Raw genomic sequence first — 14,722 nt, forward strand, 5'->3', positions numbered from 1 at the left:
AGAGATTATGATTAATGGGTGGTGAGATGCATGGGGTGTTGCAGGGTGGTTGTAGATTTACATAGGGGGGTTGTCACTCGGAAATCAAAAGCGCCCTTTTTGTGAAGATGGTTTTTTGGGGGTGAAATGGAAAAGAGGATAAAAAGCGATGTTCACGTTGGCATTGGTGGTGGGGTGTTGTTTGGTATATATAATATATGGTTGAGTGTGATGTATTTACAAGACTGGGGATCGGAGTATAATTGTGTCTTGTACCTACCGTCTTCATCAACGCTATCCACAGAATGAAGGTGTTTCTATGCTTCAGGTTACTGTGTCCCTACCACGCCATCAGCTCGTGTTCTACTTAGCCAGTTGAGCACACCCAGACGACCATGTTTTAGTTACGCCTTCATTCAGCCACACCAAAGGTTACCACAACCATGCCATTGAGGTGACAGTGATATGCAGGGTCGCAGCTTATTATACCGGCATTCATCAACACAGATTTCCCAGTCAAGAAACACAGCCTGCATCATCCCTCCCTCACCGTCCAATCCCATGCCCAGCTCGCCCGTCCGCGTGGTCGGTTTTAGCACCCAGTGAGGTGTTAGTGGCGTGGAGATGGTGGCCCCTAAGGGGAAGCATTGGTTGACTTCCGGGCGGGAACTGCGGGGTTAGCTGACGCTTGTGCCCCCAAACGGGGGGCTTGTCTCCAACTGACAGCTCCCTATCGTGGTGGGGGGTACATGGGTGCATGGGTACCTCTCTCCATATCACTTACCGCATCTTAACAACCTCCGTTTGCCTCCCGTACCATCTCTCTCTCTTCCCGTGTCCTACCACTAGATCTGCTGCCAACCCCTCCCTCGGGCGTGAACTTTAACGACGGCTCTTTCTGATGATGTCCAGCTTTATTCATTGACAACTGATTACACTGCAGTCAAAGAAAAAATATCAAAACATTTTACTACTTGCTTATAAACCACGTCGACCACTTTCAGCTCCTCCTCTCCATCTCATGTAACTTTCTTGCCTCACTCATACCATTTCCATCCCATTATTCACGACACAGCGATGCGTCCGCTCCCCGGTGATGACGCCTTTGGTGGGCGTCCTCGGACCTCGACCATGGCGGGCGGCGACAGCGACACACCCGCCTTTTTGAACATGTCTTCTGCTGCTACCGCTGCTGCTGCTCCGCAAATGACTTATTTCTTTGCTGATGAAGCTTCCATTGGGGATTCTTCGAATGCGAGACCACCTGCTTCGTTTCATCATCATCATCATCATCACAGGTCGAAGGATAGCAAGAGGTTCCCTTCTCTGGATCATCCTGATCATTATTCGCATCATATTCCCAAACAATATCCGCCACGCAGCTCACCAGCTGTTCAGTACGAAGACCGCGACGTCAGCGGCGGTAGAGCGATAAGCTCAAGCTCAAACTCCAAAGGCAAAGCTGTGGTGGCTGCTGCTGCTGATAACACTGCTGTCAATTCCAAACCTAATGACAGTGATGACCTGGCCACGCCTATGCCAGTGACCTCGGGCAATTTCCCAAAGTTATCATCGCCCCATCCTCCACCGCCGTTATCGACTACTTCCAACTCCCGCCCTACCACCCCGTTTCTGTCCGCCGGTCCAGCTTCAACACTGGGAAGTATCTCCTCTCGACGAAACTCATTGTCGTTATCCTCCGCCCCGTCTGTTATCGGAACCGACTACGACGATCATTTATACCCCGACGAAGACGAGCAACAATTGCAAGAGACAGAAATCATGGAAAGCAGCGGGAGTGTGCCGCAGCTGGTTATGCCCAGTATCAAGATGCCTTCTCGACGGCCGTTTACCGAACAGGGGAAACAGATGGGTAGATTGAAGGTGTTGATTGCTGGGGATAGTGGTGTGGGAAAGACTAGTTTGATCAAGGCTGTGGTGCAGAGCTGTGAGAGTGTTGTGCATGTTGATTCGATTGTTGCTGGAGAAGGGAATGGGATGCTGAGGAGTTTGCCTGTGGGAGGCAGGAGGGGGAAGGGGAGTGGGGAGACGAGGGAGATTACCGAGGTTTGGGCTAGTACGAAGCCTTATCCTGAGTGGTGGAGTGAGGTAGAGGCGGGGGGTGGTGGGTTGGGGGGGAGGAAGAGTTTGGGGGATGAGGTGCTGGATAGGAATGTTTGTTTTGTTGATACGATGGGGTATGGGTTTGGGAGTTCGGTGAGTTTTATGAGCGAAGGGGTGAGAATGGGGTTGGGATGAATGAGGGCTAATTTGTGATGGCAGTCTATGGATACTATTACGCCGGTGTCGGAGTATATTCAGGGTCATCTTCAGCGAATTAGTAGTGGTTCGTTGAGTGATGGGGATGTGTTGAGCATGCTGGGTGGTGAGGGGGGTGTGCAGGTTGATGTGGTGTTTTATATGGTGTCGAACCGTGAGTAGAGGTTCTCGTTGTCTGGGGTCCGGTATATGCTGACTTCGATATTAGGCCTCCGCCCTGTTGATATTCACTACTTACGACAACTCTCACCCTTGACCAACATCATTATCCTGTTGGCGCAAACTGACCTTATGTCTGCGGACCAGGTTGCCGCAAGCAAGGAGCAAATCTACAGCCAGCTGAAAGAGGCCAGTATCCGCCTCTTCTCTTTCAACACAACCTCTTTCCATTCCGATAAGCAAGGGGTATACGCCACATCCAGTGCCAACGGCTCAGACCACGACAACATGGACGCAAGCCTCCTCATGTCTCCCGACTACGTCCAACCACTCTTCCCAACTGAACTCGCCACCCTCGTCGAGCAAGTCTTCAACAAAGATGGCATCTCCCGCCTCCGTCACGCAGCCGCCCGTAAATACATCCAATGGCGAAAGACCCAGTCCCCAAGCCCACTATCGCTGCCACAGCGGTCCCTCCGCATGTCCAACTCCTTCAGCCAAAATTCTGTTTCTGGAAGCCAGATGCTCAACCCGCTTGGTAGCCCTCCATCGTACGCCCTAGCCAGAATCACAGACCACACCCAAAGAGAGGAACGCCTCGCCCAAGTCCGCTTTGCCAACTGGGCTGCTGACCTGCAGAAATCCATTGCCACCGAGAGGGCTCAGTATCTGGCCCTTGCCCGTGGTGACCGTGTCCTCTGGCTGACGGAACGGCTTAATGAGTGTATCCAAGAGGGGAGTCTAGTCCCAGTGAATAGTAGACAGCATACCCACCGCCACCGTGGAAGGAGTGGGAGTGATGGGTTAGAGTCACAGAGGTATAATAATGTGAGGAGACAGCAGCAAGTGAGGCAGGTGCATAGGGAGAGTAGTTTGAGGAAGGAACCAGAGGGGAAGCAGCAGCAGCAGCATCAGCAAAACTCGAATCATGACCCGTTGGGGTTGTTGGAAGTGGCGGCTGACTTGAGGAGGAAGGGGTTGGTTGTTTTGGAGGTGTTGGGGAGTATTGGGGTTTTGGGCGGGGTGGTGGTTTGGGTTGTTGATCGGTGGGTGCATGTGCAGGCTATTGGGTGGGTGTTGGGGGAGTGGGAGAGGTGGTGGGAGGGGAGGTGATTTAGGGTGGGGAGGTGATGGGTGGAGAGGTTAGGGGTGATTTAGGGGGTTTAAGGGGGTATATAATACAGATGGTACTATCTGAGAATGGGGCCATGTTTTTTGAAAGAATGGAGCATATGGGACTTGGGAGTAGGGGGTGTTGAGGGGGATATATCATGTAATTTTTGGTTGGGGGTATATATAGTGAGAAAGAAACGGATATTTAAGTTTGTAAAGACTCTTCCACTGTGTTGAGCTGAGTGAGCGGGGACTTTTGCTTGTGGTCTGCTTTGGGGGAGCTTGGTCAAGTGTGTGAACTAGTGTGAGGTGTGTAGATGTGATGGTGTTGGAGAGTCAAAGAAATGTAAGAACACAGAATGGCGGCCGTTTTGCTCACTGTAAAGGAATGTGTAGGAGCTTATGTGTGTGTGTGATCGAGTGGTCTTGGTGGTCTTGTTCAGTTTGGCGGAGGGGAAGAGGCGCTGTTGTGGGAGATAGGGGCCTACCAGCGCCCCGCTCTCTACCTATTCACTCACCCTCCCTATAATAAAAGGTCTTAAAAGAAAATTAATGCGCCTTTAAACTATCTTTTAAGGCCTTTCAATCATCTTTCAAGGCGTTTGAACTATCTTTTAAGCCCTTCTAATTATCTTCTGAAGCCTCTTAACTATTTTCCTGACGTCTTTTGACTATCCTTTAAAGCCTACCAAATATCCTTTAACTCTTAATAATCATCATTCGAAATATAGTTAAACTCTATATAAAGGGGGCGTGTTGGTTAGATAAATAGGGGGCTCCGTAAAGCTTCTTTCCAAAGTAATGGAGGCTGCCACGTGAAATTTGGGCCATGAAAGATTATCAACAAGCCTTCGGACACAATAAAACGCCTGTGGGTGGCGGTGACATGTATGTGTGTGATGGCGGCATCTAATAGGGCAGCTGCATTGCGGCTTCCTTCTCTGTTGAGAATGTCTAGCAGGCTCAGCCGCAGAGCCACACAAAGTGCAGAATTTGATGAGGCTGGCAGGCACGAAGCGGGGTTTCCCATTTTCGAAAACTACTTCCGAACTTTACAACTTCTCTGTTGGGATTTGCAAGTGTGTACTCAACATGGCTGCTATATCCAGAGACAAGATACCTGCTATTGGCCTGACCGTCATTTATGAGCCTGAGGGGGAGGCAAACTTGGAGTAAGTTGCTCTATTTCCAAGCACCTGTTCGCACATCATCGACGGCGGACCGATGAGCTGACATCCGCAAACAGTGTAGTCTTCGTACATGGGTTTACGGGCCATCCAGTGCGGACATGGACTCACAACGGAGGATCTGAACGACTGGATCAGGCTTTTGAGCCACCACCCAAAGCCAGAAAAGTTAACCTCTTCTCAAGGCCCCACGAACAAAAGAAATCGACTCCTTCTTCTGCCTCTGTATATTGGCCCCAAGACCTTCTTCCAAAGAACCTACCGCATGCCCGGGTCGCCACCTTCGGTTACGATACCAATATCAGACATAGACATGTCGGTCCAGTGCTCAATAAAAGTACCATTTATGACATGGCAAAAGATTTCTTGTATCGACTCGAAGCCCTTCGCAGATCGAATAGCTCCAGGCCTCTCCTTTTCATCGCTCACAGCCTTGGCGGCATAATGGTCAAAGAGGCCTTGCGGCAAGCGTACAACAATCAGAATCGACATATTCAGCTTAGACAAACATTCGACTCGACCATTGGCATACTATTCTTTGGGACACCTCACGGAGGCGCTGATCCACGTGGACTTGTCGTGGGAATTATCGAGAGACTTGCCAAAGGATTGGGATTCGAGGCTAACCAGCATGTTCTCAACACTTTGCTGCCGGATTCGGAGTGTAGGCAGCTGAGGGACGAGTTCAATCCGGTCCTTCAAGATCAAAACTGGATCATTTATTCTTTTCAAGAAGCGCTTGCACTGTCGGGTCTTGGACAAAAGGTCGTGGAAAATAGTTCGTCATGCCTGAACTTCCCGAAGACTGAGATGACCATCTCAATTGGGAAGGACCACCGTGAAATGTGGTAAGCTCAAACATCACTCTTTTGAGCGTTGCTGTTACACCCTGAAATTTAAGCTGACAGACCTCTTCGTCGCCCAGTCGTTTTTCTAGCGTCTATGACCCCCAGTATCAAAAGGTGGCAGCAGCTCTGGATCGTATTGCGGAACAAGTCTCGGTGTCCCCATCAACATCTGACGCGGGATTGCCCGCCCCATTTCCTGATGAGCAGGAACCCCCGGAGGCGACTTCGCTGGACCACCAGAGCATTCAAACACTGCTGGATTCGTTGAGATTTGAGCAGATCGACTCACGGCAGGAAAGCATTCGGGTGGCGCACAAAAACACTTGCGTCTGGATAACGAAAACACGAGAATACAAAGACTGGCTTGACATCAACAAGATGGAGGATCATCACGGCTTCCTTTGGATGAGAGGAAAAGCAGGAAGTGGAAAGTCAACTTTGATCAAATCGACCCTCAGAAGCTTTCAAAACTCCAAGAGCAGCAAGGGTACTACGGTCATCCACTTCTTCTTCAACGCGCGGGGTGCTGAGCTGGAGAAGACCACAAGAGGGATGTACCGGGCACTTCTCGTTCAACTACTGGAGATACTGCAGAAGAAAATGCCCCATTTTCAAAGGGATGTCTTCAAGTCGGCTGCTATCAAAACTTGGAATGTGAGAGAAGGTCGCGAGTGGTCCGTCGCAATTCTGGAAGAGCTTTTCGAAAACGCCATTTTGTCTATTGGTCAGGAAGAAGTGACATGCTTCATCGACGCGCTGGACGAATGTGATGACGAGCAGGTTGAGCCGATGATTCGACTTTTTGAGAGAATCGGCGAACAAGTTGTCTCCAATGGCCTGCGCTTTCGTATCTTCTTTTCTAGTCGACCTTATCCGGATATCTCACTGGACACCTGTCTCAACCTCATGCTTGACGGCCAGGAGGGGCATGTCAGAGATATCAAGACTTATATTCAGAAGGAATTGAGGGCTGGTGATCAGCAGACTAAGGATCAATTACTGTTGAGGGCATCAGGGATTTTCATGTGGACTGTCCTGGTCGTGGACATCTTGAATAAGGAGAAGCGCAAAGGGACACCCAATCACTTAGTCACCAAAAAACTCAAAAAGATCCCGGGCGATCTATGGGAGCTGTTCAAAAGCATTTTGAACCGAGATCAGGAGGACAAAGACCAGCTCCTGCTTTGTATCCAGTGGCTATTGTTCACGCGAAAACCATTGGGTCCGGAGGAGTTTTACCATGCTCTTCTTGCCGGGATTGAGACTGATGACGATTCAGTGTTTGAGGACAACTCAGAGTCCGACGACTACGCAGTGCTCGGGGAGAACTCTGATTCTGAGCACAGTCCAGGTTTTCATGTTCAATCAGATCCAGACAAGGATTCACATTCCCTAGATGAAGGCACTTCTGCGACCGGGGATGCTTTGAGAGCCACAGTTCCTGATATCCCTAGATTCATTCGGAGTATTTCCAAGGGCCTTGCTGAGATCACACAGTCGAAGAAAACCCCAGTTGTGCAGTTCATCCATGAATCGGTGCGAGATTTTCTTCTGAAAGAAGAAAAAAGGGGGTTGCGAGTGGTTTGGCCCGAGCTTGGCGACGATTTTGAGGCGCAAAGCCATGAGAGATTGAAGCAATGCTGTTTCCAGTACTATATGCGGAGGGACATTCTGACCATCCTCAGCGTTGGTTTCGACACGGCACTTCCCAAAGCTTCAGCTAAGGGAGGCCATGCCCTCCGCGTGAAGGCTACAGAGACCTTTCCATTTCTGGGTTATGCTAACCTAAACGTCCTCTGGCATGCTGAATGTGCACAAACTGCTCAAGTTGGCGCTATTTCGCAACAATGGTTCCTCGATAAAGACTTCGACTTACGGACATGGTTGCTGTTGCGAAATGTTCTGGAAGTACATGAGGCTCGCCGGTACAACTCCACATATACGGCCAGTCTGCTTTATGTGTTAGCAGAGCTCAACCTACCTGCCTTGATCAGAATATCTTTACCCAGCTCCTGTGGTACCGCCAGTATCATCACAGAAGAAGAGCGATATGGCTCACCTGTCCTTGCTGCGATAGTATCCCAGAGTCGGGGTGCAGTTGATGCCTTTGTGGATCATTTAGCGGCCCTCCAGCAGATTCCGCCATCGACTGTTGGTGAATGGAGATCAGAAACCGGAACACACTCGTCACTATCCACTACAGGTTTTCGGTTTTCGCAGAAAAGGGGTCTTTTATCATATGCTGCGGAATATGGGGACGTGGCACTTTGCCATCTTGTTGGCAGGATTCTTGGTCACGAGGAGATCAACAAGCGCGACCAGAAGGGAAGAACGCCTCTATGGTATGCCGTGCTAGGGGGACACAGCGATGTTGCGAAGGTTCTCTGTCAAGAAGGAGCAGACCCCAACATTGAAGCAAGTGCTGATTTTGACAGAACGCCTATCTCATGTGCATCTAAGGCAGGGCATGTAGACATTGTGAAGTTCCTCTGTGAGAAGGGTGCAGATATCAACAAACCCGACAGAACGAAGAGAGGGCCTATTTCATACGCGTCTGAAAGAGGCCACACGGCTATTGTGTCATTTCTTGTTCGAAAAGGGGCTGACATAAATGCCAAGGATGTCGATCAGAACACACCTGCCGTGTACGCTATCAGGGAGGGCCATATGGATTGTGTCAAGATTTTTATTAGCAGCGACTCCGATTTTGAAGCGAAGCATGGGTGGGTAATAACGACGCTGATGATGGGTTAAAGAGGGTCACCAGAAGATGGTTGAGTGGCTTCTTGAGCAGGGAGCCAGTGTCATGACAGTCGACCAGGAAGGAAGATCTGCCATGGCTTACACACAGAAGGGTTCGAAAACGAGAGGATTGCCTTTGGCTCAGCTCATTAACCTGATGGGCCTAAGCAATCCACACTGGACTGATGATGGCGGAACAAGCGTTTTATACTACGCTGCTCAGCAAGGAGATAACGTGGTCCTCCAATCTCTCTTAAATTTGGGGGTGGCGGACATCAATCTTCGAGATGAAAGAGGGCGGACGCCTTTTAGCTACGCTGTTGCTTGTGGTGAAGGTCAGGACGCGGTGAAGCTACTACTCGACACCGGGACGGTCGAGGTTGACTCTAAGGACAGTAACGGACGCACGCCACTTAGCTATGCCGTTAGTTCATGGTCCAATAGTGAAACGGTGAAGCTACTACTCGACACCGAGAAGGTCGAGGTTGACTCTAAGGACAATGATGGCCGCACGCCACTTAGCTATGCTGTTAATTCAATGTCCGATAATGAAACGGTGAAGCTACTACTCGACACCGGGAAAGTCGAGGTTGACTTTAAAGACAATAACGGACGCACGTTACTTAGCTATGCCGTTACCCATTCGAATAATGAAATAGCGAAGCTACTACTCGACACCGGGAAAGTCGAGGTTGACTTTAAAGAAAATAACGGACGCACGTTACTTAGCTATGCCGTTACCCATTCGAATAATGAAACGGTGAAGCTACTACTCGACACCGGGAAGGTCGAGGTTGACTCTAAGGATAATAATGGACGCACGCCACTTAGCTATGCCGTTAATTCAAAGTCCAATAATGAAACGGTGAAGCTACTACTCGACACCGGGAAGGTCGATGTTAACTCCAAGGACAATGATGGCCGCACGCCACTTAGCTATGCTGTTAGCTTACGGTCTAATGATGAAACGGTGAAGCTACTCCTCGACACCGGGAAGGTCGAGGTTGGCTCTAAGGATAATGACGGACGCACGCCACTTACCTATGTTGCTACCCATCGGGGAAATAAGCGCAGCTTAAACTTCTCCTAGGGACTGGGAATGTTGACATAAATTCCAAAGACGATGGTGGGCGGTCGCCATTGAGTTGGGCGGCGGGGAGCGGGGCTTATGACTGTGTAAAAGAGCTTCTTTTGGTTGGCACAGTGGATGTGGACGCAAGGGATTTGCAAGGCCGTACACCACTTGTACACGCCTTGGATTATCTACTACCGGATCTATCGGATATTTTCACCAGGACAAAAGTATTTAAAGTCATCACTGCTTTTCTCGAGACTGGTAGAGTCAACGTTGATCTGACAGATAACCGGGACCGCACAGCGCTTGATATCGCCGCCGTGATTGACAGAAAGGAGAAAAGCAGTGGAGAGGGATTTCCCTGGTGGAAAAAAGGAAACAGTGTCGTTAAAATGTTGCAAAAGTATAAAGAAGGAAGGATCAGCGGTCTGCCAAATCCGGGGCTGCTTTACTGGTGATGGCCACTATTACGGAGGTATGGCTAAGTTGTTTCTTAGGGTATTTACTTTTATTCGTCGTAAATCATCACAGGACATGCTCAAATAATACCAGAGCGATCTTTTTGAAGTACCTTAAATGTCCTCGATGACTTTGGGAATGCCCACATAGGTAACTACTTCACTGCAGGCATAAAGAGCTATGTGTGTCGAGTGTTTCGGGTCTGTCTACCTAGACAGCTAATAGGTACATTGTGGTACCTATGCAATTATACTTATCATAATAATGATGGGTGGTGCTTTGAAATCGCAGAGAAAGGCGGCAGAATAGTGGTGCACATCTCTCCTATGGCTGTACCAATTACCTACCTACCCAACATATCATTTTTAAAAGAGGGAACCTTTACGGAGCCCCCTGTTTATCTTACCAGCACTTCCTCCCTAAGTATCTACCGATTTACTTACCCTTCCTATAATATAGTAAGTGGCTTTCAAATTATCTTTTCAGGCCTCTTAACTGTCTTTTAAAGCCTCTTACTTGTCTTTTAAAGCCTTGTAACTATGTTTTAAGGCCTCTTAAATATGTATTAAAGCCTCTTTACTATTTTTAAGGCCTCTTAACTATCTCTTAAGGCTTATTAAATATCTTTTAACCTCCCCCTCTTCACTGCAACGAGAGGAGCAGCCGATAGGTCATGTCCCATATCTGCCGAGTAAAAATAGTAGTCTGATATTGTTGATCTCTAAAGAATCTGTTTACAAAGCTTTGGTCGGTTGCACCACAATTATTCCCTGTATAAGCTGCCCTTGACACATGTCGTAGGTGGGTAGTGATCGTGGGTTTTCCGTACCTAACCCCGGCCACATAGAGGATGTATATCATGCTGCTGCTGGTGGATAATTTTGGGTTGATGTTTGGTTGGTGGGTGTTGCTAGTAATGGAAGATAATAGAGGTGGGTAAGGGGGGAGAGCTGGATTGGAAAGGGGGTAGAGAAGGTTAGACGTGATGGGGGTAACTATGTGCTATCCTTTTATAGATTGGGGGTCGACCTGCCATATTATCGTGGTAATTAACCAAGATTTAGAATCGATATAACTTTTGGAGTAGAATCAGTGTCCCGGTCGTGACGTTGATTAGAACTGTTATTATTATTTATGAGTAGATTTTGGTTATCCCAAGGAAAGGTTTGAGATATGAGATGCTCGATAGGACGAGGAATATCGTGATGAGAAATGTAAAGCTTAGTCATTTGTATCGTTAAGTGGACATACATTCCCCTTACATAACAAGGTCAGCCCAGCCGTTGTCACAAACACTCACCACTTAGTCACCCAACACTCCTCCATACCTGAGGTAATCAAACTGCTTTCATAATCACCTCACTTACCAGCAATCCGAGCCTCATATGCAAGGCTCGTACACCAATAAGCAGACATGTAGAGCCCTACAATACAGAAATTCCACGGCAGTGTCCCCCTATCCCCCCCCAATCACCTCCCTCGGTATTCTTTCCCTCCCCAGCCAGCCACCACACACCTCCCCGGAGCTGACCTATGCATGATTGTCATTCCAGCCACATCCCCCCCTCGTTCCTGACCCAGAACGCCGGACCGGATATTGAACACGACACGACTTACTCATCGGACCGCATCCGTGGTGAAACAACCTCTCCCTTACCTCTCACCTCTCACCTCTCACCTCTCACCTCTCACCACTCCACTATCAGCACTTTCAGTCTTCGTTACATTCCAGTCATCCTCACTGTCCCAAAACAGCACCATGATTCAACCCCATTTCGGCAACCCCTAAAATGTCAAACCCCGGAACCGACAGTTGCCAGACCTTCTTCGCCCATGCATGCATAGAAGCATTCCAAACCTTCCACCCACCTTCCAAATACGACAGTAGGTAGGTACGCAGTGGCGCGGCACCGACAGACTGGCACGCTGTCACTCGCGGTATTACCGTCTGCCCGTCCGCCGACCGAGATCCGTGGGGGAATAGAAAAAGCGGCTGCTGGCCTGAGGTCTCCCGTCCAGCGATTGGTTGGGTTGCGAGGCACAGCACTGCCTTACTGTGACATTACGATGCTGCAACCGCGGGCAGCGCGCGCAGGCGGTAGAGATGGGCAACGAGAGAGAGAGAGTAACATTCAGGCTCGTATACTAGTGCTGTTACCGCCATTGACGGGGGACTATGAGAACGTAACAGCGCAAAAAAACAAAAAAAAACATGAGGGTCGGATTTAAACTGGGGATTGTAACAGACAGATTGATGGACAACAAGGCTGACAACAAAAGTCCTGATGGTATGTATTATACCTATACGATCTGATATACCCCCCCTAGAGTAAAATGGGGTCCGGAGTACGAAGAAAATATGGGGAAAAAATGTTAACGTTGCCTTTGGGGGTTTCTTCAAAATGACCTGATCTGCGTTGGGTGATTTTCAGTCCTGTAAGTTTACCGTCAGCATTGCTCGGATTTTTAGAGAGTTGATCAATGACGATCCGTGATCGGTGATAGCTGGCGGTGGTAGATACGATACGATACGATCCCTTCATGCAGACCCGACCTGTGATACTCTGTTGCCTGTGAGCTCAGCCCTGTCCCTGAATCAAAGCCATGATACCATCGCATCGATAGCCCCCTGGTGCTGTGACGCCCGCGATGTCGTGATTCTATGCTCCCCGCCCAGCGCCTCCACGCCGCTCACCTTTCCGTCCTGGCAGACGGTCATCTCCATCAGGAGAAAACCACCGCTCCCGCTCTGCAGCAGCCAACAACCCCCGGTGCAAGCTCAACGCCGCCGGGACCGCCATGTGGTTTTCTTCCACGGACTCCACGGGTCTCACGGGCTGTGCCTCCCAGTTACTGACTGTGGTGGTGGTGGTTGCGGTTTACCTTCCCCTTGGACCCCGACTGGTAGAAGACAGACAGAGAGTGAGATAAACCCCTGGACCCCAATTCCACCAAGTGTCTATCAGCCCTATCTGTGGGGGCCAATGGGCACGAATCAGGACCCGAATTCCGTGCCAAGACCCATCTTGGGGGTCTTGTAACGTGTGCGGCGTTTGCGGCCTTTTGTTCGTTGCTCAGAAAGGGGGGGGGAAACTGTGCGGGGGAGGAGAACGAGGAATTCTCGAGTTGTCCCGTCCCGTAGCCACATACATTTCCGGAGGCGGTGCAAAAAAGTTCTTCTATTCGGTGGTGGTGATTGATGCCCTCGGAGTTTAGTTACTCTTGTGGTGTCGTACAGCTCGCCAGATATCGACAGGCGACTCTGAGCTAATGAATCATCTCTCATTCACACCGCTGGTATTACATAGACAATGGTCCTTTTCAAATGAGGCGGTGCTCTCTCGTTCCTGTGTCCCATCTGGGGTAAATTGCGTTCGCTGCGAAGGGGTTCCGTGCATACGGATAGGGCAAATGCTACCATGTTAACGAACCGACGAATTGCATGCGGCGCATTTTTTTTACCTCCTCAGGGCATGAAGATGACTGTCTTGTCCTCAGTCTGCCCTTGCGCGTGTACTGCACAGATAGTGGTGCCGTCTCCGTGTCCGCGGGATCCTGTTACCGAACGCGCTGATAGCTATGCACCGTATGCGTTCAAGACAGGGCGCATGTATTGGTGTAGCCTGCCCAATCTGCCAATGTGGGATTCTCAAATGTGGTTGGTGATGGCGTCGTGTCGTCGTGTTCGAGTCGTTGGCTCATGACGTGGATTGTTGCCGAGGGGTAGAATGGGGGGGTTGATTGGGGTTGGCTTGGCTTCGGTTGCTTTTGCTCAGCGGTGCTGCCTCGCTGCCTTGTTGTGGTGGGTGGTGGTCAAGTGGATGACAAAATGACTCTATGCCGGAACCCATTAGAAATCAAGGCAACCGACTCTATGTGAAATTGGACGGGCTGCGTTGATTAGATAACCTCTCAATGCCGCGAAGACGGTTGCAGAAGAAGCCGACAGAAGGGCGAAACTCTCCGCCGTTTTCTCTCTTCCATCCGGTCGGGTGCGGGCAGCTATAGCTTAGCTTTTAGGGTTGATTGCTGATTAGTAACAGCTCATGGATCTCTCTGATCTCTCTGATCTCTCTGATATGGCATCATCAAGCGATATCCATCGGAGATCGGATATTGGTGGACTTTAGGACCCTCAAACTCTGGGGAAACCTGGGAGGAAATCAAATGACATGCAGTCCTCTGGATAATGCCCAGACGTGCCAAACATTGCAGGGCACGTCAATCAATCGGCCTCGTGCCGGTCTGAGCAGGAGAGCCACGTCGGTGGGCAAGGCATCAAGACATGGACGTGCGTGGCAGGTTGAGGGGGCAGACAAAGACCTGGGCATTGGCCCAGTCTGTAACAAAACGAAAGATTACAGCGGTGAGGCGTGGTGGTTTAAGGCCGCGTTCCTGCTAGCCTGCAAGGGTAGAGTAAAAGGGAGGGAAGCGGGCGGACTGGGGTGTCGGACTCTCGGTTTTTGTCAGCTGCTGCGGATGATACATTCGCTGGTGACCCTGCGGTGTCTTGGACGGAGCCGAACACCAACAAGGACGGTCAAGGGGGTTTACAAAAGGAGCATGACCGCCCCCCCTCTGATGTCTCCGTTCTCCGTCAGTTGAAAGTGTCCATCTTCATGAGCTTTTACTCTCTACTCCAGACTCAACACTGTGACTGCTTGTCAACAAAACATCTTGACATCTTGACACTGAGTTGTTGTACCCTACCTGAGGACAGAGGACTGAGGACAGCCTAGCCTATCCCCACACCCCTCCACCACCCACCGCACGCACCCCCCGACCCTGTAACTTTATCAATACTGGGTCCAGCCGGGATCGGCTCGTCGGTGCCTTGAGTCACTCGCAAGAAAATACGCCAAAAGCAACAAATATTAGGG

General features: G+C 49.9%; 3 protein-coding genes across 3 annotated transcripts in view, besides 3 other annotated features; all 3 read left to right on the top strand.

Annotated features, from left to right (window-relative positions):
• PODANS_7_10350 (uncharacterized protein) overlaps positions 1 to 25 on the top strand; it is a gene marked incomplete at both ends in the record, with an annotated part of 1,580 nt that extends 1,555 nt beyond the window's left edge. The window contains one exon of the mRNA XM_001908367.1: positions 2 to 25. Within this exon, the coding sequence (XP_001908402.1) occupies positions 2 to 25 (24 nt within the window). The remainder of the gene's footprint in view (position 1) is intronic.
• A 329-nt stretch (positions 26 to 354) lies between these two features.
• Positions 355 to 421: a long terminal repeat (batrachyla).
• Positions 422 to 1,056: 635 nt separating this feature from the next.
• Positions 1,057 to 3,531, top strand: PODANS_7_10360 (uncharacterized protein; the record flags this gene model as incomplete). Its single annotated transcript, XM_001908368.1, has 3 exons — positions 1,057 to 2,196; positions 2,263 to 2,413; positions 2,468 to 3,531. The coding sequence occupies 3 exons, from the start codon at positions 1,057 to 1,059 to the stop codon at positions 3,529 to 3,531; spliced, it is 2,355 nt and encodes a 784-aa protein (XP_001908403.1).
• Positions 3,532 to 4,133: 602 nt separating this feature from the next.
• Positions 4,134 to 4,322: a repeat region (MITE mantella).
• Positions 4,323 to 5,069: 747 nt separating this feature from the next.
• On the top strand, positions 5,070 to 9,398 carry PODANS_7_10370 (uncharacterized protein; the record flags this gene model as incomplete). Its single annotated transcript, XM_001908369.1, has 3 exons — positions 5,070 to 5,566; positions 5,644 to 8,293; positions 8,334 to 9,398. The coding sequence occupies 3 exons, from the start codon at positions 5,070 to 5,072 to the stop codon at positions 9,396 to 9,398; spliced, it is 4,212 nt and encodes a 1,403-aa protein (XP_001908404.1).
• An 813-nt stretch (positions 9,399 to 10,211) lies between these two features.
• Positions 10,212 to 10,474: a repeat region (MITE mantella).
• The last annotated feature ends 4,248 nt before the right edge of the window (positions 10,475 to 14,722 follow it).

Source organism: Podospora anserina, chromosome 7 (assembly GCF_000226545.1).
Source record: "Podospora anserina S mat+ genomic DNA chromosome 7, supercontig 1".
NCBI classification, from domain to species: domain Eukaryota; kingdom Fungi; phylum Ascomycota; class Sordariomycetes; order Sordariales; family Podosporaceae; genus Podospora; species Podospora anserina.